Source organism: Saccostrea cucullata, unplaced genomic scaffold, assembly GCF_032062105.1.
Source record: "Saccostrea cucullata isolate Sc308-1 unplaced genomic scaffold, CSIRO_AGI_Scuc_v1 ctg746, whole genome shotgun sequence".
Taxonomy (NCBI): Eukaryota; Metazoa; Mollusca; class Bivalvia; order Ostreida; family Ostreidae; genus Saccostrea; species Saccostrea cuccullata.
The window spans coordinates 362,344-390,222 of NW_026938715.1; the positions used below are offsets into that span (position 1 = coordinate 362,344).

General features: G+C 32.3%; 1 protein-coding gene across 1 annotated transcript; it reads left to right on the forward strand.

The window, feature by feature from the left end:
• Nucleotides 1-8,194: 8,194 nt before the first annotated feature.
• Nucleotides 8,195-26,239, forward strand: LOC134251026 (isoleucine--tRNA ligase, cytoplasmic-like). The gene is made up of 22 exons (XM_062733388.1): nt 8,195-8,349; nt 10,262-10,397; nt 10,894-11,050; nt 13,577-13,696; nt 14,367-14,586; nt 15,206-15,334; nt 15,528-15,615; nt 16,750-16,810; nt 18,311-18,409; nt 19,412-19,534; nt 19,673-19,764; nt 19,941-20,039; nt 20,206-20,332; nt 20,806-20,879; nt 21,011-21,205; nt 21,522-21,608; nt 22,566-22,649; nt 22,970-23,114; nt 23,575-23,695; nt 25,513-25,604; nt 25,779-25,856; nt 26,107-26,239. Exons 2-22 carry the CDS (start codon nt 10,270-10,272, stop codon nt 26,230-26,232), a joined length of 2,445 nt encoding a protein of 814 aa, XP_062589372.1. The 5' UTR covers nt 8,195-8,349; nt 10,262-10,269; the 3' UTR covers nt 26,233-26,239.
• Nucleotides 26,240-27,879: the final 1,640 nt, after the last annotated feature.

Consider the following 27,879-nt stretch of genomic DNA (forward strand, 5'->3'; position numbering starts at 1 on the left):
CTATTTATTCGGAAAATAAAATTTATCTTAAAATTACTGAGATATCTCTCATTTTAGAGAGATATCTCTTTAAAAATAGAGATATCTCTCAACTTAAAGAGATATCTCTCATTTTGAAGAGATATCTCTATGAGAAAGAGATATCTATTAAACTTAGAGAGATATCTCTAATACTTAGAGAGATATCTCTTTTTATTAGAGAGATATCTCTTCCACTTGAAAAGATATCTTTTTCTCCTTGAGAGATATCTCTTTCGTGAAAAGAGATATCTATAAACGTTAAAGAGATATCTCTTTCACCTAGAGAGATATCTCTTTTACTTTTGGAGATATCTCTCAAGGAAAAAGAGATATCTCTTAAAGTAAAAGAGATATCTCTCTTAGTTTATCTTAAGAGATATCTCTTAAAGTGAAAGAGGTATCTTTCAAAAGTGTCTAAAAGAGATATCTCTTTCACTTTAAGAGATTTGTCGCAAAGAGATATCTCTATTCATATTTTTTATTTAAATTCCATTTCAAATGACTTCTCCCTTTACCGGAAGTAAACTTTTTATTGACGGAAGTATAGTTTATTATTTCATAAGCTGAGAAAATTCGGTCCATTGCATATGCTTACTTTCGTTTTTGTGAATATTAAACTTTACGCATTTTTCTCAACGAAGTTGCCATTATTATTTGTTGTTTCAAGTAAGGGATTTATAGCATTTTTGTCTACACAGTACATGTATTATTCAGGGTAATTCCTTGGTCAGTCTTTTTTTCTTATAACATAGAAACAATTCCACAGACTTTACTTCCTGTTTCGCTTTCGTTTTAAGGTGGAGAATTAATTATTCTATTTTAAGCATCACTGGAAAAGAGATATCTCTTTCATTAAAAGAGATATCTCTTAAGCTCATAAAGATATCTCTTTTTAAAAATCTAAAGAGATATCTCTCTAACTAAGAAAGATATCTCTTTTAACCTTGTTAAAGAGATATCACTCTAACTTGAAGAGATATCTCTCTCGCTTAAAGAGATATCTATCTAGCTTATAAAGATATCTCTCTAAGTAAAAGAGATATCTCTCTTACAAAAAGAGATATCTGTTTTGTTTAAAGAGATATCTCTCTAAGGTATAAAGATATCTCTTTTAGATAAAGAGATATCTCTATAAACTAAAGAGATATCTCTTTATGTTAGAGAGATATCTCTCTTATTGAAAGAAAATTTTTATTTCACGAATAAATAGTAAAAGGGCTTGCCATATATATATCTCTCTAAAGGTATAAAGATATCTCTATTAGTCAACGAGATATCTCTATAAGTTAAAGAGATATCTCTCTTATTGAAAGAAAATTTTTATTTCACGAATAAATAGTAAAACAGGCGCGGATCCAGAAATTTTTTCCAGGGGGGGTCCACCCCAGTCAAAAAAAAATTCTTGACGAGCAAAAAAAAAAAAAAAAAAAACCTAAACTCGCCCAAACGTCAAAAACCTAGTGGGGGAGGGGGGGGGGGGTCGTGACTTTTATTGCCTCAAATCTTTCACTTTTCATACCCATTTCACACATATTCGAGTTTATCCTGCAACTACCCCTTGCATTGACCTAATAAAGATAACCTAATAAACCAAAGCTTTATCCAGTCACTGCCCTAATAAAGCCTCGTGCTTGTATTCCGACGTTCTAAAATCATTGTGACGTCACGTATACTGTAATTTTTACGCCATGGCGTCATAGTTTCAACTGCAGAGATGTACCTAAATCTGTCGGAAATAGCTTGTTTTGGACGTTCAAATGTAATATTTTGTTGCAGGATAAACAAAATACATGATAACTGTTTTGAAATATTAGCGATATTTGGGCTCGGGTCGAAAACGTAAGAGGGCTCGGCAAGCCTCGCCCTCTATCACGTTTTCTTACCCTCGCCCAAATATCGCTTTTATTTCAAGACAGTAACCATGTATTTTATATTTACCAGAGGGGGGTCAGCGTTTTCCAGGGAGGGTCCATGGTAACTTTCTTCTTGTTTTAGTATATACATTTCTTAACCTGGTAAATTCCAGGGGGGGGGGGTCCAGACCCCCCCCTGACCCCCCTCTAGATTCGCGCATGTAAAAGGGCTTGCCATAATGATCACTCACTTTTTTATTTTTTTTTTTTCAAATTTATTTATAACTGAATAAAGTGCACCTTTTGAGTTCATATTTTTTTCATTAACACATTTATTCCGTTATAAATTTACCTCGGAGTGTTAATTAAGGAAGAAATGACATGGTACATTCCAAGCAATCATTAGAACAATCACATGCACCCACCCCTCCTTCAATTTCTCACAATTTCCCCCCTAAAAATATTTATAACGGAATAAAGTACATCTTTTGAATTCTTTCCATTTTTCATCAATACATTTATTTCGTTATAATTATAAATATTAAATTCACTTAGGGGAGGAAAAAAATCAGCAATTATTAGTACCCCCCTTTCATATGTTTACTTACTTTACTTAGGTTTACTTAGGTCAGTTTTCCGATTCAGGATCAGATTTGTTCCTCTTCATCGGACTCTGTTTCTAGTACTTCACCACTTCCGGTTATTGTGGCTTTATATTTGAAGTCATTGTATAATTGCTCTTGATTAATCCAGTATTTGTCAAGTCTGTTTTTGATTGAATTAGTAGTGGGTGCTGTCACAAATTTCCAGGTAGGTTATTCCATGTAACTTAGCTGTTCTGATGACAAATGAGTTTTTCCTGATTTCTGTCCTGGCTCTTTGAGGGTATAATTTCATTCTATTTCCCCGTACCCCTGTTCTTGATGTCATATCATTCCATAGTTTAATAAACTGTGCAGCTACCCTGTCATATTTGTGATTCAATATTTTGTATATATCTATCATATCTCCACGGGTTCTTCTGAAGTTCAATGATGGTAGCATCAATTTCTCTAGTCTTTCAGTATATGTAAGATTTTTTAATCCTGGTAGTTGTTTTGCTGCTCGACGTTGGACATTTTCAATCATATCAATATGCTTCATTTTATATGGATGCCAAACGGAACTTGCAAATTCAAGATGGACTCTTACTAATGTTTTATAGAGTGTTACAAATGTGCTGGTATCCATATATTGGAAGGTTCTTCTCAGCAGTGCAAACATTGAATTTGCTTTGTTTACTTTTTCACTGATGTGTTTGTCAAATATGTATTTTTTTCAAATTTATTTTTCACGAAATAATGATTTTTTTTTATTCTTACCATTTTTCATAAATACATTTATTCCTTTATAAATTTACTTCAGAGAGAAGAAATTAAACAATAATAATTCATACTTTAATCAATAATCTTTCACGCCATTAACGTCAAAAACGTCAAAAAATATCAGCATCGCAATGCTAATAACAGGATAATATACAATTATGGACTCTTTTGGTGTTGAATATGGTTTGTTATCTACCAGAAAAATATTCATATTGACCGAGGCGGATGCCCATTATTATATAGTCTATTTATATTCCCTATATATATAAGCTATTCAAGCGCAAACGGTTCATAACACTACATATTCACCGGATTTGAGGCCGTATTCACCGGAGGGTCATTGAACTATTCCCCGAGGGCTTGCCCGATAAGTCATAAGTCGTTTTTACAATAACTTGCCTAAACTTAGCGCTCAAAATCGGTCATGTTTCAACATTAGATCAGGTTGATTCCTCCGAACTTTCGTTCATAAAAAATTTTTCCTGTTCTTTGTAAGCAAAAATTTATGAACTAGGCCTAACCCAAAGTGATGGAGATGTATTTAACACAGTTACGATCTCTGAGAAACTCTAACCCTGATCCGTCGATCGCATACAATTAAGAAATGAATTTAATTTTTGAAGATTCATGAGGTTATGAACTGCGACGCTTCACGCCGGCATATTTCATGAAGCGCGTTATAGCACTTGATGATAAATATGCCGGTGTGAAGCGTTGTAGTTCATATACCTCATGAATCTTCAAAAGATTAAATTCATTTCTTATATTTACATTATTTTTCTGATGGCTTGCCATTGATTTACGCCGTTCAACTGTCATTTTTAAAACAAAACAGTTTGCACTATATTTTTTGACTTTTTGACGTCAAGAGCGGTATTATGACGTAACAATGGAGATATTCATGCTTATTCGTGGTACATACCTAATGTAGTTCATGAGAAAATATACTGCATTTTATTTTGTAAAGAATCATAGGGGAAATTTATTGGAAATGTAAATATTACAACGCACCCACATTTCATTAACGGTTTTCTTAATGTTTTAACTTTTACATGTTTCATACTTTATTCCGGTAGGATAATATATTGGCACTATTCAACATTAGACTGATTCATGCAAGCTTTTGGTCACAAATGGCACTTAGCAATGCCTTTTGTAAGCAAAAATTACATGAATTAGCCCAAAGTCAGGAAGATTTCAAAAATTCTATACGAAAGCCAGGAACCTTGTCAATGTCCTTAATTACAATAAACAAGCTATGAGGCAGCAATGTTTATTTACAAAATTAATATTTACATTTCCAATAACTTTCCAATATGATTCTTTACAAAATAATATGCACTTCATTTTCTAATGAACTAAGTTACATTACATATATGTACCACGAATAAGCATGGATATCTCCATTGTTACGTCATAATACCGCACTTGACGTCAAAAAATATAGTGCACACTGTTTTGCCTTAAAAATGACAGTTGAATGGCGTAAATTTATGGCAAGTCATCAGAAAAATAATGTAAATATAAGAAATGAATTTAATTAATTAACGCGCTTCATGAAATATGCCGGCGTGAAGCGTTGACATAGTTCATAACCTCATGAATCTTCAAAAATTAAATTCATTTCTTAAATAAATCAATTAAAAACGTAAAAAGGTGCGATGTTGTTTTGAAAAGTGATAGAGAACTGAGTTGCCACCCGTACAGTTTATTTGAATTTAATTACATTCAAATGCACTTAAAATGCATATATATGTTAAACAACTACCTAGCCCGCTGTTTCATCAAACCGAGAAGAAATCAGATTTCACGACGGTAGGAGTGCAGTTGAATTAAAATTTCGGGTTCATTTCACATAATTGATTAATTCTTTTATATACTTGCTTATGGAACGCCTGGACTGTCTTAACATGACAAAAAATAAATTTTTGATGTGCATTTACTTGTTTATGATGTGTTTTTATCATTTTATGATGTGCTTTTGTCATTACGTGGTGTACATAGGTCATTTAAGAAATGAATTTAATTTTTGAAGCTTCATGAGGTTATGAACTACGACGCTTCACGCGCGTTAGCGCTTGATTATAAATATGCCAGCGTGAAGCGTTCTAGTTCATATACCTCATGAATCTTCAAAAATTAAATTCATTTCTTATATTTACATTACTTTTCTGATGACTTGCCATAAATTTTCGCCATTCAACTGTCATTTTAAAACAGTGTGCTATATTTTTTGACGTCAGGTGCGGTATTATGATGTAACAATGGAGATATTCATGCTTATTTGTGGTACATATGTAATGTAGTTCATGGGAAAATGAACTGCATTTTATATTGTAAAGTATCATAGGGGAAATTTATTGGAAATGTAAGTATTACGTGATGTGCTTTTATCATTACGTGATGTGCTCTTATCACTGTGTGATGTGATCTTGTCATTATGCAATATGCTTTTATCATTTCGTGATGTGCTTATTAGTTTAATATGACACAAGTGTGCATGGGAAAACAGTGGTTAAGTTTCATACTTACTGTATTCATTGATATTCTTTCTTGAAAAACTATTCTCCCCCCCCCCCACTTTCAAAAGGCTCGTTGCAGTGTAGTCAAAGAAGGGTAAGTGGTAGTGTTTGGGGAAAAAACCTATCCCTTCCCTTTGACTTTAAACTGTGTCTGATATTTGAATTCCGAGTCGGGAAATATATCGGTTATTGTTTTAAATCTCGGATATCTATTGATTAAAATTGTGTAATTCACAGGAAAGTCCTATCTTTACATAACGTAACAAAACAAATAGGAAGATCTTTTTAATTTTAATTATCAAGTCTGAATTTATCAAAAATACGCCATATATGACTTAACTCAAAAATTATCGGACAAGGATTTATTGTATGAAATATTCCTTTTATACTAAATTTTCATTTAAATATATTTCTAAAACAGATATTTTGGTTTTAAGTTTAGTGAATTCAGTTTCTCCTAGAGTGAAATATCACCCTAGCTATTTGTAGTATCTGCCTAAATAGAGTAACTACATACGCAGATCCAGGAATTTTAAGGAGAGCATTTTTTATTTTGACAGATATAAGGGAAAAAAACTCGTAAACGAATTTCTTCAGACATGAAACCTATTTGAGGGGTGGCTTGGGTTTGTTGTGCTATATTAAACTAGAAAAATAAAAATGAATTAAATTCAGAGAAAGGGGGGGGGGGCAGAGGGAAAAATCAACTTACTGAAAAAAAATTTATCCAGCCAAAAAAAGGGGATGCCAAACTTGAAAATAATATATTTCTTGAGGGGGGGATTTCTTTCAGTACCAAATTTCATTTTTAAACTACCACATTACCCTTCTTTGACTTGAATGCACAAAAAGTGTTGGGGGAGGGGGGAGGGACCGACCTGTTCAATAGTAAAAAGGTGTGTTTAGAAAAAAAAGTGATGCTAAGTCCTTTAATTTAAACTTTTCGAATAAGGGGATTTTTTTTCATGCAAATTATATACTAGTCAAAATTTCTAAGTCCCCAGGCAAGTTTTTGCTTTACACCGCTCTTATATTGAATTATTTAAACAATATAATTTAATAAATATACAGGATGAAAAAGTAGAAAACAATTTTTCTCACTTAATTTATTTTTATTGAAGCACTTTAACACAATATGCAGAAATGTTAAGGCACCCTAGAATTAAAAATTCACAACGTTAAATACTGCATTATCCTCCATTCAAACGCATTCACAACAAGACATCCGTTCCTCAAAGAGTTCACACTATTTAAGAAAAAATCTTTTATTGAATGTTTTTCAATGTAGAGACTAGGTCGTCCTCTAGTTCCGGTAGATTCTGCTGCTGGAAAAAATGTCTCACACTCCGGTCTATCTTCTTCAATACACGTTAGGTGGGGTTGGGATTAGGAAGACAAGGGGGTTTTCTGAAAGTGCCTGTGCATTGCCGACAATAGTAACATGATGTCTCATTACATGTATTCCCCACTCCTCCAGTTTGACATTGAGGGGAGGGCACTTCCGGTTCCGTTTCCATTGATTTTTCCGGATAAACTCTAGGGTGAATTTGTGGTGTTTGTTGAAAACCTAGCCATTTCTAATGATTAAAAGAAATTCAGTTATGCTTTGTAGGTTTTTTGGGTAGTAATTATAAAGGTTTTAAGTAAAATAAAGTCATACAGTGAAAGGACACAGCACTCTTGTTAACTACGACCAGTTTGGGCCATTTCAACTTCACTTGCACATTGTGTGGACATACACCGCATTTAAATCAAACTTTTTTCTTTTTGTTTTTCGTTATCAATTAAAGATGGAGAACACATGGAAGTAAAAAATATGAAGAATACACCCGAAAAAAATATGGAACTCGAACTTCATGCTTTTTAACAAAAACGGTCACGGTCGAGTAATTACACATTCAATTACAATTGTTTTGGCCTTGACAGGTAAATATTGCAAATTAAAGGCAAATTTGTTAGCAACTAGCAAATTGATGCTATGGTTTTTATCTTTTTGAAAAAATAAAAGTGGGGACTTAGAAATTTTGACAAGTATATATCTATGTTGATTTTTTAAATTATATCGTTGTAAAAGTGAGGGAAAACGTTTCCACCACGATAAAATTTAACTTGCACATCACGTAAAGATGTTTGCACCACACATGAGGACTTTTGAACACGACGTAATGGCTTTTGTAAGTACACGATCTAATGAAATATACACTTCACATACTGAAAAATGCACACCATATAATGACTAAATCACGCAATATAATGACAAATGCACATCACATAATGATATTGAAAGCACAACACAGAATGATAAAAGCACATCGAGAAATGACAAATGCACATCAAATAATGACAAAAGCACATCACACAATGATAAATGCACATCACATAATGACAAAAGCACATCATGTAATGACAAAAGCACATCATATAATGACAAAAGCACATCACAAAAAAATAAATGCACATCAAGAATTTAATTTTGTCATGATAAGACAGTCCCGGCGTTCCATACTTGCTCATATAATATCCGTACAATGACACCTCTTTTCCAGTAACTGCAGTCGACGAATTTGTGCTGAAAAAAGACGCCAAGCTGTAAGTATTTAAACTTTTATTTTATATTTTAGAATATTTTTGCATTTTTCTTGGTATTTTATACTATTTAACCCCAAAGTATGCTTTAATTTTTAGATGTATTTTTACTCTTTTATATAAATGCATTACTTAAAAAATTACCTCTAAATTACTTATTATCTTAATATATATAGTCAATTTTGGTATGTCTGACCGTATTTTTAGAGCTTTATAGAAGAATGATAAAAACAAGTTAAAAACAACATTTCACTGGGTCTTAACTTGCTTTTTCCCATGCCTATATTCGAACTGCCAACGTAGAGACATTGAATTTCTGTATTTATTCTAAACGCTGTACCAACATACCTCTAGACACATGTATATTTCTGTTTCATAGGTCTGAAATTGATTTTCATGCACTATTTGTTTTTTTTTAAATTTCATATGCGTCGGAAGCAAATTGAAAAGGGGGGGAGGGCTAAGTGACAGAGAAAAAAAAATCAATCCTACAAAAAAACTTGACAAGCAAAAAAAAAAAAAAAAAAAAAAAAAAAAAATTGAAAAGGTGTCCATTGGTCCATTCTCCAAACATGGAAAAGCCTATTTCGGGGGGGGGGGGGGGGGTATAGGATCAAACTTCTTTCAGTACAATTCAGTACAAATTTTTTCTCCAAACACTACCACAAACCCTCTTTTGACCTAAACTGCAACGTGTCTACTGAAAGGGGGGGGGGGCTAAACCTACGCCCTGATGTTCACTATATTATATCTATCTTTACAAAAAAAAGTGTTTAAATGAAATTTTCACTTTTTCACTGTGAAAAAAAGCATATTCCTGTAAAAATAGTAAATGTATTTGATGACACAATTTACAGCATTTCACGGTTGAAAAAGCTAAGTAATGAACTTTGTAAGAATGTGCACATTTTTGATCTTCTATGAAATTATTTTTTTTTTTTTTAGATTTATATGTCCAAAGGAATAAAAATCCTTTCGGATCGCCGGGCACCGGCTATAGTGTGATTGACCTTTTAGCTTAAAATTCCCGATTTTTCAACAAACTTGTTTGGTACATAACATATATCTAAAAGTTCTTTTAAATGTTTATATATTTCGTCCTATTTAATTTTTCATTCGACCATTTGCACCCCCTGCAGCTTGCCGTTCATGAATGTCAAATGCTTTATCTCTTCTCCCTCGGTCTCTCTGTGTGTATATCCTATTTTATTTTTTTCCAATTAAAATTTCTTTTCCTAACTTAACTTTGGACGAAACAACCTTTACTAGATTTAATTAAGGAAAGTTTTAAAGTTTTGTGTGAGTTATTGGCGAGTAAGTCAGGCAGACTTATCACGTACAGGCATATTTGATGAAGCGTGCTAGAGCTTTATGAAAAATATGCCTACGTATGCAAGTCTGCGTGAATTATACAGCCATTAACTCACACTAAATGAAATTTAAAACATTCCTTATATTTACATTTTAAATCTTTAAATTCCTCCCTGCACTATTTAGTTTCATTTACATTTAAGCATCCCTGATGTCTCCTTTGACCTTCATGAACAGCAAGATACAGGACGTGCGAATGGTCGAATGAACAATTAAATAGGACGAAATATAAACATTTAAAAGAACTTATTTGAAGCATTGATATTTTAAAATGAATGAACTATTTCTGCAGGGAAAATATTTATGTGTTAAGTGAAAAAAAAGGTCGGATCATTTATCATATATGTAACTGTTATTGTCAACAACCAAAACAGAACAAACAAACAAACCATGTTAGATATAGTTTTCTTACAGAGAAAGACGAACATGGTTTCTACCGATCCAAATCATGATAAATATAGGAAGTAGAGGTTTTTTTTTTAAATATGGATCGAAATGATTCGAAAACAATTCTAATATTAAGACTTCAATAATTCAATTTCAGATATAGTCATGAATCAGACACAGGAAATACCAGTAGCAAATATTAGTTTCCCAGACGAAGAGGAAAAAATCCTTAAATATTGGAGAGAAATAGATGCTTTTCAAACTTCCTTAAAACATTCATCAGGGAAACCAAGGTACGTTGTTGTTTTTGATATGGATTAATATTTTTTTTATTAGTTCACCTGAGTAACTCAGGTGACCTATTGCTACCTGTTTTCGTCCACCGTTGTGCATCAAAATTGTGAATTTCATGGCCTCTGGTTTAAAACACGAAGCAAATTCAATTGTTGGAAAGTTGTTGCATGATACTCAGGTGACCTATAAGGCCTGTGGGTCTCTTGTTTATTTATTTTTTTGTTTGTTCAACTTCACTTTGAAAATTTTTCATTCGTATTGAGACGCCAATTTTGGTATTGTCCTTTTTGGTATTGCTTCCTTGCAAAGCCAGAGATACTGTGTCAACCCTTTGCCGTCCATGCAGAAAGAACAGTATTTTACCAGTGGGAGGAATTCTACTCGTGAACATATTCTGCTGAAAGATTAAACTGTTACATTATTCTCGATTCCTTATAACAAAACGACTCGAACAAAGAAATCGATAATAAAATAGAAGTATAATTACTCTCTCAGGTACACATTTTATGATGGTCCACCCTTTCCAACTGGATTGCCTCATTATGGACACATTCTGGGAGGAACAGTAAAGGACGTAGTTACCCGCTGGGCTCACCAGACGGGCTACCACGTGGAGAGAAGGTTTGGATGGGATTGTCATGGTCTCCCCGTGGTAGGTGCAGACTGTTGTGTTTATCAGTTTACTGCTGCGTTTATCAGGGTCGTATTTGGTTATTTTACCAAAAAAAATTACGATACTGCTTTTTCTTACAATAAAACTTTATGATAAACGTGATGACTTAATTTAATTTTTCTACTCACAATTCCCATAATACCTTTTCACCTGCATATAAAGTTTATGTCTCCCAGTTGATTCGATACAGACGATTTCTAAAACGATGCAGACTACATCTTTGCTAGCGTATCAGAATCCATTGGCTAGCGAAGATGTGTAATCTATTGACAAAGAAGTTTAAATTAACAATATCGTCCATCATTTTGTAATTTCTATAATCGTTACAATGACCTTGTCAGCAAATACAACCTATCATTAAGTCAAATGCTGGCTGACATTTTCATGCTAATTGTTAGGAAAATATTTACACACTGCATTATACAGACTCCGTTTTTCTGGTCATGACAAGGAGCAAACGGCAGGTGAGACCAGCCAAGAGGGGATGCTCACTCCTTCATGGCACCTAATCCCACCTCTGATGTTTATAAGCCCCTGTTTGCACTCCTCCCAATTTTCACTGTTTTAATGGACTTTTGGCCATGAATTTTATTCATTTTCATACTTGTATTTCATTTAAAAGATTTGAATACCAAAGTTCTTGCCAAACTTATATCATTAAAGATTAAAAAAAAAACGCGATTGCAACATATGGCAATATTTTTCTATATACGTTTGTCTCTAAATGATGATTTATTTCTATGACAGTGAAATATGTACTTTAGTACATTATCTACAAGTGGTAATCCACTTATACTCATACTTCCCTTTCTAAGGAAGAAATTCTTCAAAAACATGTGTCAGTTTTGAATATTTTTGATATTCCACACAGCCAAAATGAATTTGAACTACCTCATATATATTGGATTCCGAAACTTCATAAGAATCCTTACAAACAAAGATACATTGCGGGTTCCAGTAAATGTTAACCAAGCCTCTTTCGTTATTCCTCACTAAGATATTAACAGTAGTAAAGGAAAAACTTCTAGAGTACTGTGCAACTATATATTCAAGAAGTGGTGTGAATCAGATGTGGATTCTAAAAAATTCTAAAGAACTTTTGGACAATTTGAAGTAACATGATTTTACAAAAATCAACAGCTTAAAAACTTACGATTTTTAACTTTATACACAACAATTCCCCATGGTAAATTAAAATCCAGGCTTTTTGATGTCATTGACAGCTGCTTTTTCAATAAAAATGGAACTCGTAAATTTACTTACCTGGTCATTGGTCATTTGCAAAATTATTTTTCAAAAACAGATTCTGATTGCACACACAAGTACTCTGAAGTTGACATCAAGAAGATGCTTGAGTTTCTGATTGACAATATCTATGTGGTTTTTAGAGACCAGTTTCTTCCAACAATTTATTGGAATTCCCATGGGTACCAATTGCGCTCCGTTATTAGCAGACCTATTTTTGTATTCATATAAAGCAGAATTTATGCAAAATCTTATGCGTGAAAAGAGGAAAACACTTGCTGTGGCCCTCAGTTCGACATTTAGATATATCGATGACGTATTGTCAATTAACAATGGTAATTTTTATTCCTACGTCGATGCGATATATCCAGAAGAGCTTGAGATTATAGACAGGGCAGAGTCTGACACATCTGTTTCATACTTGGATATTTTACTTGAAAATCTTAAAAAAAAACGTTAATGGTAACCTAACAACCAAACTATATGATAAACGTGATGACTTTAACTTTTCTATCGGCAACTTCCCTCACTTATGCAACAATATACCTTCATAACCTGCATACGGAGTGTGTATATCTCATTTGATTCGATACGCAAGAGCATGCTCTACATGTACGTATGAACAATTTCTAAAACGAGGTAAATTATTGACAAGCAAGTTGATGAAAGAAGAATATCAACAGTCTCGTTTAAAGTCATTATTTCGTAAGTTCTATGGTCGATACAATGACCTTGTCACCAAATACAATTTATTATTGAGTCAAATGTTGACTTGCGCTTTTCATACCAATGGTTAGTCAATTATTTATACACTGAATTGACGACGAATTTTTCCGTTATTTCCTGATCATGACAATGAGCACACGGCGGGTGTTACCGGTCAGCAGGGGATGTCCATGGCACCTAATCCCACCTCTGATGTTTCGGAGGTCCGTGTTTGCTCTGCGCTTATTTTGTATTGTTTTATGGACTTCGAGATTAAATACTGTTCGTTATCTCCATATCGTTCTTTTGTGTAATCTAATTTGTGAATGTGTTTTTGGATTTCGTTAATAAAAGTTTTTAATATTTTACTATGCACTATGCACTAAAGCTACATATATGTGATAAAGTTATTTTCAAATCATGAATACTAGTATTAAATTGATCCAGTCTTTGTATATGTACATAAAAACATATGCATAAGTATGATATATATATGCAGAAAAAATTAATAAAACAGACGTAATTGAAACTTGTTCTTTTTCTGATTTATTAAAGGAATATGAGATAGACAAAACTTTAGGAATCAAATGTCCCAAGGATGTTAGGAAGATGGGGATTAAAGCTTACAATGATGAATGTAGAAAAATTGTCATGAGATATTCCACTGAATGGCAGGTAAGTCCATTAAGAATAATTCTGCATTAAAGAAGCTTCAAAAGAATACAAAGTATCGTCTGATTTTATTTCATCCTCCGAAATTTTATGCTACGCAACTATTTTTTTATATTACATCCCCATAATAAAAAAAAATCTATTAATAAAGAATTTGCATCACGAATAAATGAATTATCATTTATAATGAAATTAAACAAAAACAATAAACTGAAAGCAAAGGAAATAAGATCAGATTTAAAATATAAACAAAGCAAAAGAAACAATCGGACCTTAAATTAAGAAACCTCTCTACACTAAAGAGTTCCGATTCTAAGGTATTTTTCTGCAGTTAGAGTGATCTGCCCTTAGAAATTTCTAAAAAATAGAAATTTACACAATATTACTCAATTTGTAATCAATTCAAGTATTCTCAACATTTTAAAAGGCCAGGATAAATTAACTGAACGTGTTATTTACATGTATTTTCTCTATTGAAGTAATTAACAGCGATATCTATTCACTGATACTGTGTTGTTTTTGAACATTTTTCCCGGGGGTAAATGCCACGCACCATACATTGAAAATTACATAGATAAGCACAATATTTACTCCTTTATGCAATAACTTTTTCTCAATGTCCAAAGAATATTTTGCACTGGTGTAGAGAGGGTCCAAAAATGCGATTTTACAGGAGATCGTGACCCGACTGGGACGATGGATCGACTTTGACAACGACTACAAGACAATGTACCCCTCCTTTATAGAGAGCATTTGGTGGGTGACTAAAGAGCTGCATAGACGAGGTTTGTTGTATAAAGACACAAAGATTGTGCCCTATTCCACTGCCTGCAACACCCCTCTGTCAAATTTTGAGGCTGTACAGAATTGTAAGCTTGTGGAGGACCCATCAGGTACTAATTATTTCATAGACAATTAAATGTTCTTCAAGTGATTATCATGCGAAAAGAAATGTGTTCGATTTTTCATTATTTTGTGCTTTTTCTTCTTGAAATTTAGAATTAGATTTTTTTAACCTACTTGCCTTCTCTATAATTATTATATTTCATGACATATGGAGCACAGGAAATTTGGTTCTTTAATCGAAGTAAAATTATAGTATCGTTCATCCGTAAGTTTTCAAATATACCGTTCGTATCAAAATATATATTAAGCGTGGTAACATAACTATTCTGATAAAATTTAAAATAAATCTTCCTTTATGTTACTCTTTCAGTAACTGAACTACTGAAAGAAGAAAATAAAGCCACACTGTATTAAATTCTAAACGTTTTAAATAGTAAAGTTATAAATACAGTTGAACTTCAATATCTCAAACTTTGATATCTCAGATGTAATAGATATGTCGAATTGATTTGAAAATTTCCGTCACGTATTCTTAAAGCAGTAATTTACGCCTGAAATTTCGATTCTATGCGTATGTCGAAGATTTTTTGCAGTTCCATCGATTTCGAGATAACGAGGACTGACTGTTTGTACTAGTTGAATGACACTCACTAACTATATTTGCAGTCATTGTTACATTCCCTCTACTAGATGAGCCAAATGTTGCTTTGATTGCTTGGACAGCATCTCCATGGACATTGCCAAGCAATTTATCCCTTTGTGTGAATCCAAATATGAACTATGTCAAAATTAAAGGTAACTTTCGTTTGTAATTTACTTGTAATTAATAATTAATTGCTTTTTTCGCATCTAGAAATTAAAATATCCACATTTGTATCATAAATGCTTTTGTATACCCATACATTTTAACGAATTCAGCCTTCATTGCTGTTTCAGTTGTGGAACTCTGTTGTATTTATTAGAATTTGAACTGTTTTTGTCAATACAGATAATGCCACAGAAAAGGTGTTCATTATGATGGAAGCTAGACTGGAGACTCTATTCAAGAAGAATGACGAGTATACAGTTTTAAAGAAGTATGGTTAATTTTTTTTAACTGTCAATTTCTACAAATTAGAAAACGATGAAGGAATTCGAAGGATGCAACTAAAGAATCAATTTAATGATATGAAGCATGTTGAATTTTATATACGAGGGGTGATCAAAAAGTTCGCGAACTAATTGAATAACTTTCGTAAAAGAAAGAATATTTGGTGTCAATGTTGATTATATTTTAAAATAATCTTATCCGATTTTATTGCACATCAACCATCGTTCTGCGCATGCGCAAATCACGTGATATTTGCAGTCACGTGACTCCCTCCGTAGCGTTCTGTCACAAAAGCCGAAAGATTTTTCTGAGTTTTATATTTCTTTCCATGTAAGTTAATTTTTATGACAAGAACAGTTCATTTGTCAGAAATGGTCAAATCTCGGCAACAGAATGGGTGGATAAGAATATCCTTTCCAGAAATAAGCATGGTGAAGATTTAAACACAAATCTTCTGTCTCGGGAGACGTTTATTCAAGGTGGATAGAGAATGGGTGCCCACTTTTTATCATATCTAATATGTTTAAAAAATCTAAAGTAAACGATATCTTACGTATTTGACAATTATATTATTGTTCAAATATTCAACTATTTTTCAAAGTGTAAATTGGAGGTCTTTGATAGCAAATTGCTTAATTAAAAACACATATCTTTTCAAACTTGCTTTCACTGGGCAACATGACAAGTATCATTTTCAACCATCTGCCTTACTTCACTAAAACGATCAATCCAATCATTGATTGAATTTATAGGAAGTCACTTATCTTAATAAACTTTGTACAAATTATTATATGATACTGCACAGGGATTTCTAAGGTATACAATATAAATTGTACAGTCGCTTGTTGAACGAGTTCGACTGAGACAACCATTTTTCGTCACAAGTGACCTATATAGTGACGTCATTTACACATTTGACGTCACAAACAAGGAGTAAAACTTTATTCAGCGTATGCTATTTATAGAACTTGTTTATGGCTATGTGTGTACCAAATTTTATTCTAATCTGAATTGTGGTTTTGTAGATATAGAGATAGTACGCGAACTCTTTGATCACTCTCATAATTATATAAACGTATGATGTATGAAAAATTTATGATAAGAACAAAATTCTTTGCAGATATGAAGGATTGGCTCTTGAAGGCTTGCGATATAATCCAATCTTTCCATACTTTAAATATGTAAGTTTTACTTTAGACAGCGATTGCATCTTTCTTTACCAAGCGTCCGACATTAAAAATGAACGTCACGGGTCTCTCGGATAAAAAACCGAAGTTCCTTCTCTGCAGTTTTTTGGTACAATAAATAGCCCTTACAGCTCAATGGCTGTCTGGAGGTGATAGGTATATTGCTGCATAAATAAGGGAAGTTGACGATTGAAAAGTTAAAGTCATCACGTTTTTCATAAAGCTTGGTAGTTAGATTACCATTAACGTCCTTTTCAATTTAACATATCTAAATATGAAACAGATATGCCAGACTCTGTAGCATCTTTTATTTCAAGCTCATCGGGATATATTGCATCCACATAAGAATGGATATTACCATTGCTAATTGACAATACGTCGTCGATATATCTCAATATCGAGTTGAAGGCTAAAGCAAGTGTTTTCTTCTTTTCACGTAATATATGATTTAGTACAAATTCTGCTTCATATGAATACAAAAATAGGTCTGCTAATAACGGAGCGCAATTGGTACCAGTGGGGATTCCAACATATTGTGGAAGACCCTGTCTCCAAAATCCACATAGATATTGTCAATCAGAAACTCAAACATCTTTTTAGTATTAACTTCAGAGTACTTGTGTGTACAATCAGAATGTTTTTTAACAAAATAATTTCGCGAATGACCAATGACAACGTAAGTAAATTTAGGAGTTCCATCTATGAAAAAGCAGCTGTCAATGATTTCAAAAAGGCTTTCAATATACGGTGTCGTCTCAATATTAGTAAAGAAATACGTGATTGAGACTAAAGCAGCATACTATAAGATAAAACAGTCAATAGACCGATCACTGTGGCCTTGTGTCCTTAGTCCTGGTTGGGTAAGCGGAAATCAGTGTTAAAAATGTCCTAACTGTTTGTATGAAAGATATCGGTCAATGTTCAACTTAACGATAGATTGTCATTGCAAGCAAGGTATATCTTATACATGTATATTATATACAGTATATTATATACGAGTATATCTTATATATTCTTGATATCAAATACTTTATTATGTTCTAACACTAAGTTTTTAATATAGGCCTACTAACACTGAGATATTTGAAGTTTTGTTAATATCGTGTTTAAAATGATAAAATTAATGTGATATAGATATAACATTTTATTACAAATATATTATGTCGTTTAAAGGACACATTTTAAGACTGACCAATCGTTTGTTTTAAAATGAAACAGTTTTCCGATAGAGGTCTCAGAAATGAGAAATTCTCAAGAAAATGGACGTACATATTTTCTTAAACAACATTTATATACATTATATAATTATGTAGATATAAATCGAAAATTGAGAAAAATTATTGATCAAGTTTCACTATTCAATGTCATTTTTAGGTCGGTCCTGGTGGTCAAGAGACATTTTTAACACATATCCAATCTCAGTAAAATCGACTGGATCTACCTATTACTTGCAAACATAATTTTTGATTTACATGTATATTTCATCTTTTGCAGATGAGAGAGAAGACAGGGGCGTTTCAAGTTCTACTTGATGAGCAAGTTTCATCTAAGAGTGGGACAGGGGTTGTCCCCCTGTCACCCTACTTTGGAGAGGTACTATATATCGTCTTTGTAATAAGAACAAATTAGAATCAAATCAAATTAAATTGAAACAAGGAACGTATAAATGCATTATTCAGAATATTTAAGCATTGGATTTTTCTTCGAATATATCATCATTAACTATGTCATGAAACATACATGTATAATTGAAATTTTGTCGTAATCAAATTATTAAATTCGTGTCACATGAAACTTGGACTCAGAATCATGAAACAGACCTCGATTTAAGTCAAAATTTCACAATCATCTATAAGATGTTAATTGTTTTTAATTAAATTCTTTAATTATTGAAAGGAATCACTTTCCAGTTAGTATAGTATGCCAGGGCATCAACAATTATGGGAAACATGGGATAATTTGCATAACGGGCGAAGCCCGTTATCCACAGATTATCCAATGTTTCCCACTATTGTTGATGTCCCTGGCTTACTATACTAACTAGACAGTGATTCCTTATATTTCCATTTCATTGTGAAATAAATTTGTAGATTTAGACTTTAAAAATGCAGACATACATTTAAATTACACGAGGATTCCCATCTCAATTTAAATAGTCCTCACCATCTGACGTCAAACACAACGGCAGCCGCACGAGATTTCATGCATATTTGGCCTCGTTAGCGTCAGACTCAGAGACAGATGCACACGAGATTTGCATGCATATTAGGCCTTCTTAGCTCCTGACATATTGACCTGCCTAATTTACATTCCGGTAGAATTATCAAGAAATTAACTCCGCTAACTTTCAGAAAGTTATATCAGAAAGAAAAATAAGAAATGGAAGTACTAGTATAAGAATATAACAGCAGATTTAAGATGCAAAATTAAAAAGCATTTTCTTTTTTGCTTGCTAAACATTCAAATAATTTTAATGCTACAAATATTTTTTGACAATTATGCTTAAGAAGTTTCATGATCCCTGGGCCAGAGTTTCAGTCTTTCAGAATTTCTTGATATTTAGCTTACATTCATGAGCAAGTTGTTAAATATTAGGATGATTATCGCGTGTGTTTGAAGTATGGTGTGATCACCCAAGGCATGGACATTATAAGTCCTGTTGATGAAACTGGAAAATTTACGGATGAGATTGAAGATTTCAAAGGATTGTATGTCAAGGTCATCCATTTAACTTTATCATTATTTTGTCGTATTAATTTTATAACTCTTTGTAAATTCAACAAGTATTGTTCTAAACATAGGTCAGCGTAAATTAATATTATTCACATGTTAAAAAACTTTTTTAACTTTTCATAGGATGCCGACAAATGTATTATTAAGTACTTGAGAGAAAAAGGTCGTTTGGTACATCAGGCAACTTTCAAACATAAATACCCATTCTGCTGGAGGTTAAGTATTTTATGCCCTGTAATTATTCATTTCTGTCTGCAGTTACTAAACAAAAAATTATATTTTTCATTCACTATTTACTTAATGTTGAAGAAAAACAAATGACAATTCCTGGTTTCATTTTTTTTTCAAAATCAGTATGTTTCATTACAAACATTAACATATTATTGAAAAGGTCGGAGACACCATTAATCTTCAAAGCTGTGCCCAGCTGGTTTGTAAGGGTGGAACAGGCAGCATCCCATCTTCTAGAGAACAACCAGAAAACATACTGGTGAGGAATGAGAACGTCGATTATCATAACCAAAATACCCTCTTTACACAAACATATGTATCACCTAATTATAATAAACCTTTTTCAAAAAATGGTTCACCAAACATGACGTATCTTTATTTTACACTACCTCTGTACAATTAAAAAAAAAAACTTTTTTTTCAAGGGTTCCAAATTTTGTGAAAGAAAGGAAATTCGCAGATTGGCTCCGTGAACCCCAGGACTGGGTAGTATCCCGTAACAGGTATTGGGGAACACCCATCCCTATTTGGATCAGTGAAGATGGAAAAGAGGTACTTGTATATGAGTGTAAGATAAAGAATACTCAACAACAACATAAAGAAGTGAAACAATAGTACATTTTAATAGTTGAAGAAATTATGAGTACATGCCGTGAGTAATCAAAAACAAATTTCACAGCCATGAAAAAAATGTTTTATTGGATTTCTGAAGTTATAAAATGCAGCTGATGTCGGCCGTTCATTCATTATAAATAATGTTGGCGACTTTAATTCGTTCATTATTGTTTATGCATTGCATAAATCGAATCTTTTCACTATATTTCGAGTTTACGGTGTTCCAGACATATCGTTATTCATTGTCAGTTAAAATCAGTTTTGGTAATTTCTTGCTCACTTAAAGATTTCACAATTCTATCCCAGTAAGAGAGCAAAAATAAAATAAATTAATCAGAAGCAAAAATAGAAGAAAGAGGGTCGTACATTTAGTGGAAGACGCAAATTATTCACCTACCTTTTATTTACAGATTGTTTGCGTCGGATCATTGGAGGAACTGAAGCAGCTGTCGGGTGTAGAAGTCACAGATCTCCACAGAGAATTGTAAGATGAGAAAAAAAAACTTTTTCAAATCAAAGTAGCAAAATAATCATTACATAATATAAATTTAATACAATGCAATCTGACATAAAAGCAAAGATTGTAATGAATTAACTTCAAATTCTTTATATTAGTTTGGACAATGTCACCATTCCTTCCAAACTCGGAAAAGGATTGCTGAGACGTACCCCTGAAGTGTTTGACTGTTGGTTTGATATTGGCTGCGTACCGTATGCGCATATTCACTATCCCTTCGAAAGGAAGAATGATTTTGATGATTCTTTTCCTGCCGACATCATTGCTGAGGGTCTTGATCAAACAAGAGGATGGTATAGGATTTTAATCAATTGTAGATACTGATTAATTAGATAATTTCCAAACCAATGGAAATGATTAGATGTAATCTGCAAAAGTACAAGTAGCATTATTTATAGAAGTCTTGAAGCATATTTTTAATTATCATTTATCATCATTAATTAAATTTTATTTCAAAACCACTAGCTTTGAACGTTCTTTGAACGTTTAATTTCATAACACAATCGTATATCGATTATCCTCAGAATTTTCACATCAACTTGGTAAACTACTGCATTCTACTTTTTAGACTTTATTGTTCTGTTAACTTACAAATGCTTGTTTGTTTAGGTTCTACACACTGCTTGTGCTATCCACTCTACTCTTTGAAAAACCGGCATTCAAAAATGTCATCGTCAATGGAATTGTCTTGGCTGAGTAAGATCACTTTTTGTATCATTTGTATAATTATTTTTGTATGACCTTTATTTACTCTAAAATTAATAAAAAAAGTTATTGCTAGATATTAAATTTAATAATAAACTCTCGAATGTCACAGAAGAAAGTAATTTGGCTGACATATTTCATACCAATTGTAAGACCTTTGTTTTTATGGAATAATTTAATGATTTGATTTGATTTTATCTATTTTATATAATATAACTTGCCTACGTCACATTGAGTTACGTCAAAAAACGTTTTACTCCGCTTGACATTACTTTTATTATTTAATCAATGTGAAGCCTGAAAAATGCATTGAAATTAAATTAAAGGGTTTATTTCAACTCATGGTACGTTTTCTTATAAACCGTTTCGCGGTTTATAAAGCGTAAACTGCCCCAAGTTATGTTATATCGTATAATATAAATTGAAATAAGCTTCATTCCTAAATTTGTATGACAATTGTGCATTTGGTCGGTTGACAAATGGATGTTTACTCCCCCTAAGAACCTAATTCATCTCTGAAACTTTCAGGGGTGTGTGTTTTATATCCTGATTACAGACTCGTATTGTTAATCAATTTTTTGAGACCGATTACAGTTTGTTATCATGGCCTTTTTCATTTCAAATATTAGATATGAATGAAATATTTCCTACATGTGCTGATGACATTTGTACTGGGATTTTATTAGCAATGATACATACTTGAAATTCATTGATTTAAATGCATATTTAACAACAAAAAAAACATCTTCTCACAATGACAGTACGTTTTATTGTATTTCAAAATGGCTGTAGCAAATTGAATAATTGATCAAAGCAATTTAGAGAGTCTCAGAAGATAAATTTTTACAAGACATGTTAGTTAACACTGACATAAAAAAGCAACACAAGTCTTTCTTACACAATTCTAAATAATTCCCTGTAGTACATGTATCAACTTATTCTTTAAAGGGATGGAAATAAAATGAGCAAAAGACTGAAGAACTACCCAGATCCAATGCTGATAGTCCACAAATACGGTGCTGATGCACTCAGGTATTAAAGAAAGACTGGACTGCAAACATTTCTAATAAGAGATGCAATTTAGGAATCAACAGTTCTTGGCACTTTCCTCAAACATGTCAAATGTACAGTTTCCAATAACTATATAATATGTTTAAAAACTACAACTTCTTTAAAGCATGAAGGAAATATGAATGTTCTTAAAAGCCAAGTAGTTGTGATGTGTTTATGTATGCATGTATGTTACATTTGTACACAATGAAATATGTCACACTCTATCATGAAACCTGTCAGAGATTATAACAATTCTAAATTATGCTATTATCAAGCTAATTTCAAGTATTTTATTACAGGTTTTATCTGTGCAACTCCCCAGCTTTGAAGGCAGAAGGTCTAAGATTCAAGGAGAAGGATGTAGAAGGAGTGGTGAAGAATGTGTTTCTTCCTTGGTATCACGCCTATAGATTCTTCATGCAAAATGTCGACAATTATCAAACTGTAAGTTATCTTACATATGTGATAGATGAGTAAATTTATACGAGACGTTAATAAAGAGTTTGTCAAAGCTACTTAAACATGTCACATAAAAATCTGTTTTTCTTATATAATCCATTGGGGAAGAAAAATAATTTTCCAATTTCAATTTTTTAAGAGTTTGACTTTTTAAAAACGTTTAGAGCATGTTATTAAAATTTTCAATATTTTTCATATATTGATATACAAAAGACAAGGATAAATAAAAACTGTTAGGGCAAATAAAACATTACAAATAAAATATTACATAGAAAATTCAAAGAATACATTATTAATATATTGTGATTTGAAATAAATATAAATCAAAGGTAATTTACCATATTGCAAAATCTACTTGAAAATCAAATATATAGACAATGGATCTGTTTTGTGTAATATAAATGGATTTTTTTTGCTTTGAAATGATTGTATGGTTTTGTTTTAGGAAAATTGTTTAAATTTTCTGTGCAAAGAGCATAAGATCAGGAAACGAGCCAACTATATGGATCGCTGGATTCTGTCACTGGCACAATCACTTATCAAGTTTGTTCGAGATGAAATGCAAGGTATCTCAATTTTGATGTTTCATTTTTAGCTCTACTGGTCAGAGACCAGAAGAGCTTATGCGATAGTAATGCGTCCGTCGTCCGTCCGTCTGTCTGTCTAGCTGTCCGTCTGTCTGTAAACAATTTTTCAAAACGCTACTCCTCCTACAGTTTTGATCTGATTTCAATATAACTTGGCACACAAGTAGACTACACAAAGATACATAAAATGGTGCATCGGATTTTTATTTCAATGACCGGTGTTGCCATGGTTACTAAAAATAGAATTTTCTGTGAAATTCCTTTAAAATGCTACTCCTCCTACAGTTTTGATCTGATTTCAGTATAACTTGGCACACAAGTAGACTACACAAAGATACATAAAATATGTGTATCAATTTTTGATTTTGATGAATGATGTTGCCATGGTTACTAAAAATAGAATTTTCTGTGAAATTCCTTTAAAACGCTACTCCTCCTACAATTTTGATCTGATTTCAATATAACTTGACACACAAGTAGACTATACTAAGATACATAAAATAGTGCATCGGTTTTTGATTTCACAACGGTGTTGCCATGGTAAAAATAGAAATGTGTGAAATTCCTTTAAAATGCTACTCCTCCTACAGTTTTGATCTGATTTTGATATAACTTGGCACAAAAGTAGACTACACAAAGATACATAAAATAATGCATCGGATTTTGATTTCGATGAACGATGTTGTCATGGTTACTGAAAATAGAATTTTTTTGTGAAATTCCTTTAAAACATTACTCCTCCTACAATTTTGATTTGATTTCAATATGACTTGGCACACAAGTAGACTACATAAAGATACATAAAATAGTGCATCCATTTTTGATTTAGTGGTGTTGAATATAATGTGAAATTCCTTTAAAACTCTACTCCTCCTATAATTTTGATCTGATTTCAATATAACTTGGCACACAAGTAGTCTACACTATTATACAAGAAGTGCAATTTTGAGATGAACGGTGTTGCCATGGTTCTAAAAAAAGAATTTCCTGTGAAATTCCTTTAAAATGCTACTCCTCCTACAGTTTTTCTGATTGCAATATAACTTGGCACACAAGTAGACTACTCTAAGATATATAGAGTAGTTTATCGGTTTTTAATTTTGATGAAAGTGTTGCCATTGTTACTAAAAATAGAAATGTGTGAAATTCCTTTTCTCCTTCTACAGTTTTGGTCTAATAGCAATGGCTTCTTTTCTCATCCTTTGTTATAAGCACAAACCAGTAGAGCTACAGTCTCAACAGAGACTTCTGGTTAATAATGCTTTGACATAAGCAGTTTCCATAACAAATGACAATTTTTTTTATTATTTTGGTAAGAACCTATATGGATTTTTTTTTAAAAAATATTAATTGTGCTTAAGATACGCATGTGAACTTGAATTTTATATGAACGTCTGCTTTTTCTTTCAAAAGCTGTTGAGGAATAATAGGGTTTCACCAAATATGTCAAGACATGTGCCAAACCCCTAGAAGGATGAAGTCTCTCAAAATTATGATAATGATAATAAACCAATATTTTGATCTATGCACTATGTCATTCCTTCTCGTTTCATATTAGATTTAAATAAAGTAATACTGTGAAAGCAGAAATATTTGTTTGGGATTAAATTACGTTTATTTTGCTATTAACCATTATGAACGAAATTAAATCCCACACGAAACTTTTATATGACTATTTATCATGTTTATTGAATAGGGTTAAAAGATGACAAATCAACGAAATTTTACCCCCACAAAAATTTGTTCTTATACAGTATGCTGTTTGTGTATGACATAAGATTTCCTGTATTTTCCAGCTTATCGCCTGTACACGTTGATGCCAAGACTCGTACAATTTATAAAGCAGCTTACCAACTGGTACATTAGAATGAACAGAAGGAGGATAAAGGTAAAATAACAAATGAACCGCATTAAGGGTCAGTACTATAACTAGGGGTTATAAAAGTTAAAGGTAAATAATTGTCTTTCTGGAAACAAAATAGGAAAAACCTTTCAATAAATGAATTGTTAAAGCACATTACAAATTCTGTAAATTGTTATGCTATTTTCTTTAAATTCTCAGGGAGAAAATGGCCCCTCTGATTGTAGGATGGCCTTGGAAACCTTATTCACTGTTCTAATGACCATGATTAGACTTCTGGTGAGAATTCAAATTGGTGTTAGTAGGTTGTCATATCATAACCTTAGATAAACTGTTATTTCTTAAATTCATCTTTCTTTGCATGAAAGTTGTTTGATCATATACCACAAGGGTTAAAAATTAACTTGGTTTATATTTGGAAGATGCATAAAACATTCAATATATTAATTTGTGCTGCTAGGGAAATTTTTTTTTCATTTTCATTGTTATCATTTAGATCATGATTTTATAAATCTGTGAATATTTCCAGGCTCCAATGATTCCATATATCACGGAATATATGTTCCAGGGTCTTAGGAATTTTATCGATCCCGAGTCAGTGGGAACACATGACACTAGAAGTGTTCATTTCCTTATGATACCCAGTTACCGGTAAGAAATGGAATCAATTCCAAGCCTTATAGATTAACTTGTTTTATTAATTTCAATTGAAACTGGTTCATCTAATTTATCATCTGCCTTGTTACTTCTGCAATGATAAAGAATTATGATTTAAGCCTTTATTTTTCAAGTCAATCATTTCAAAATTTTTTAATGTTCGACGCTTAAATGTTACGACTTAGATTATTAATTACATGAACAGATTGTATGTTTTTCTTAAGCACTAAAACTCTATAGGAAACAGAATTTATTACTTATAATTCAAATATTTATTAGAATTTTTTTTAGGGAGAAAGTAATTTACTAAAAAATAAGTTATACTTTGGATTATTTCACAAGGCCTTAATTAAACATGTTAAAAAGTCATTATTTAAAATAACTTTCCTATCTTTAGGGAAGACCTGGCCGACAATGCAGCCAAAAAAAGCCGTGCTTCACATGCAATCTGTCATAAAACTGGGACGCATTATAAGGGCAAAGAACAAAATACCCCTTACGCATCCTCTCAAAGAGCTCATCGTCATCCAAAGTGACCCCGAGAATTTAAAAGACATTCAATCACTCAAGTCGTACATTATGAAGGAACTAAATGTACAAACGGTCAGAATAACTGAGAAAAAGTCCGATTGTGGGGCACATCTTGCTGCAAAAACCAACTTTAAGTCATTAGCAGAAAAAATGAAAGTAAGTGGACGATAACAAAGTAACTGTTCCAATTATTCTGATTATGATTTTGAATTAAAAAAGAAAATAATTCTTTTGGTGATAATATATTAAGACCATGCATGTTAACGATCCTGAAAAAAATGTTGCCCTTACCACAAGGCTGCGAATTTAAAACGGGGCGAATTAAAAAACTTCAGTATAATTTCTTAAACAAAACTACGATTGGGCGAATTCAAAACGGGGCAAATTTGTTTTAATGTTGAAGTGCGAAAATAACATAAGGTGAAAATAACCCATGCAGTATACAGGTAAATTTTTTTTGGTGATGATATATAGAGAGACCATGCATGTTAATTTCCATGCAATGAATGATTAATTGATTGTAAAAAAACCCTTCTCAGAATTTTTTAGTCATATTGAGAGAGTGTACAGGAACTGTCAAATGGAGAGCTGCAATTTTTTCCACACGGGAGGACACTCAGGGCAATGTGAGGGGAGAAGAGACATTAAATTAATGTTGAAGTGCGACAGAGCTAAGGTGAAAAGTTCGTACGACGCAAATTGGAATAAGGAGGTAAATCTTTTTGAAACAGATTATTGATAGAGAGCTGGTATTTTCAACCATTTCCATGCAATCTGAGATGAAAATATTTGATAGGATTGCCCAACTGAATCAATTTTTAATGTAATTTTTTCCCAATACAATGAAAGCAGGAGATATAATTAGAGAAAAAGGAGTCATGTGTCGTTTTTAAAATAATATTTTCTAGGTTCTTTTTCATAAACTTTGTAAAAATTCTGTTTTGTTCTCTGATTGTAATTGAATCAAAGTGTTCATTTGGTGTTAAATAGGTGCATAAGAAAGGGCCTTGACACTTGAGTATTTGTCTTTTTGTAGGTTTTAGTTTTAATCGACATAAGTCCAGATCAGAACATGCTGAATGAGGGTTTAGCCAGAGAGGTCATCAAAGGAGTC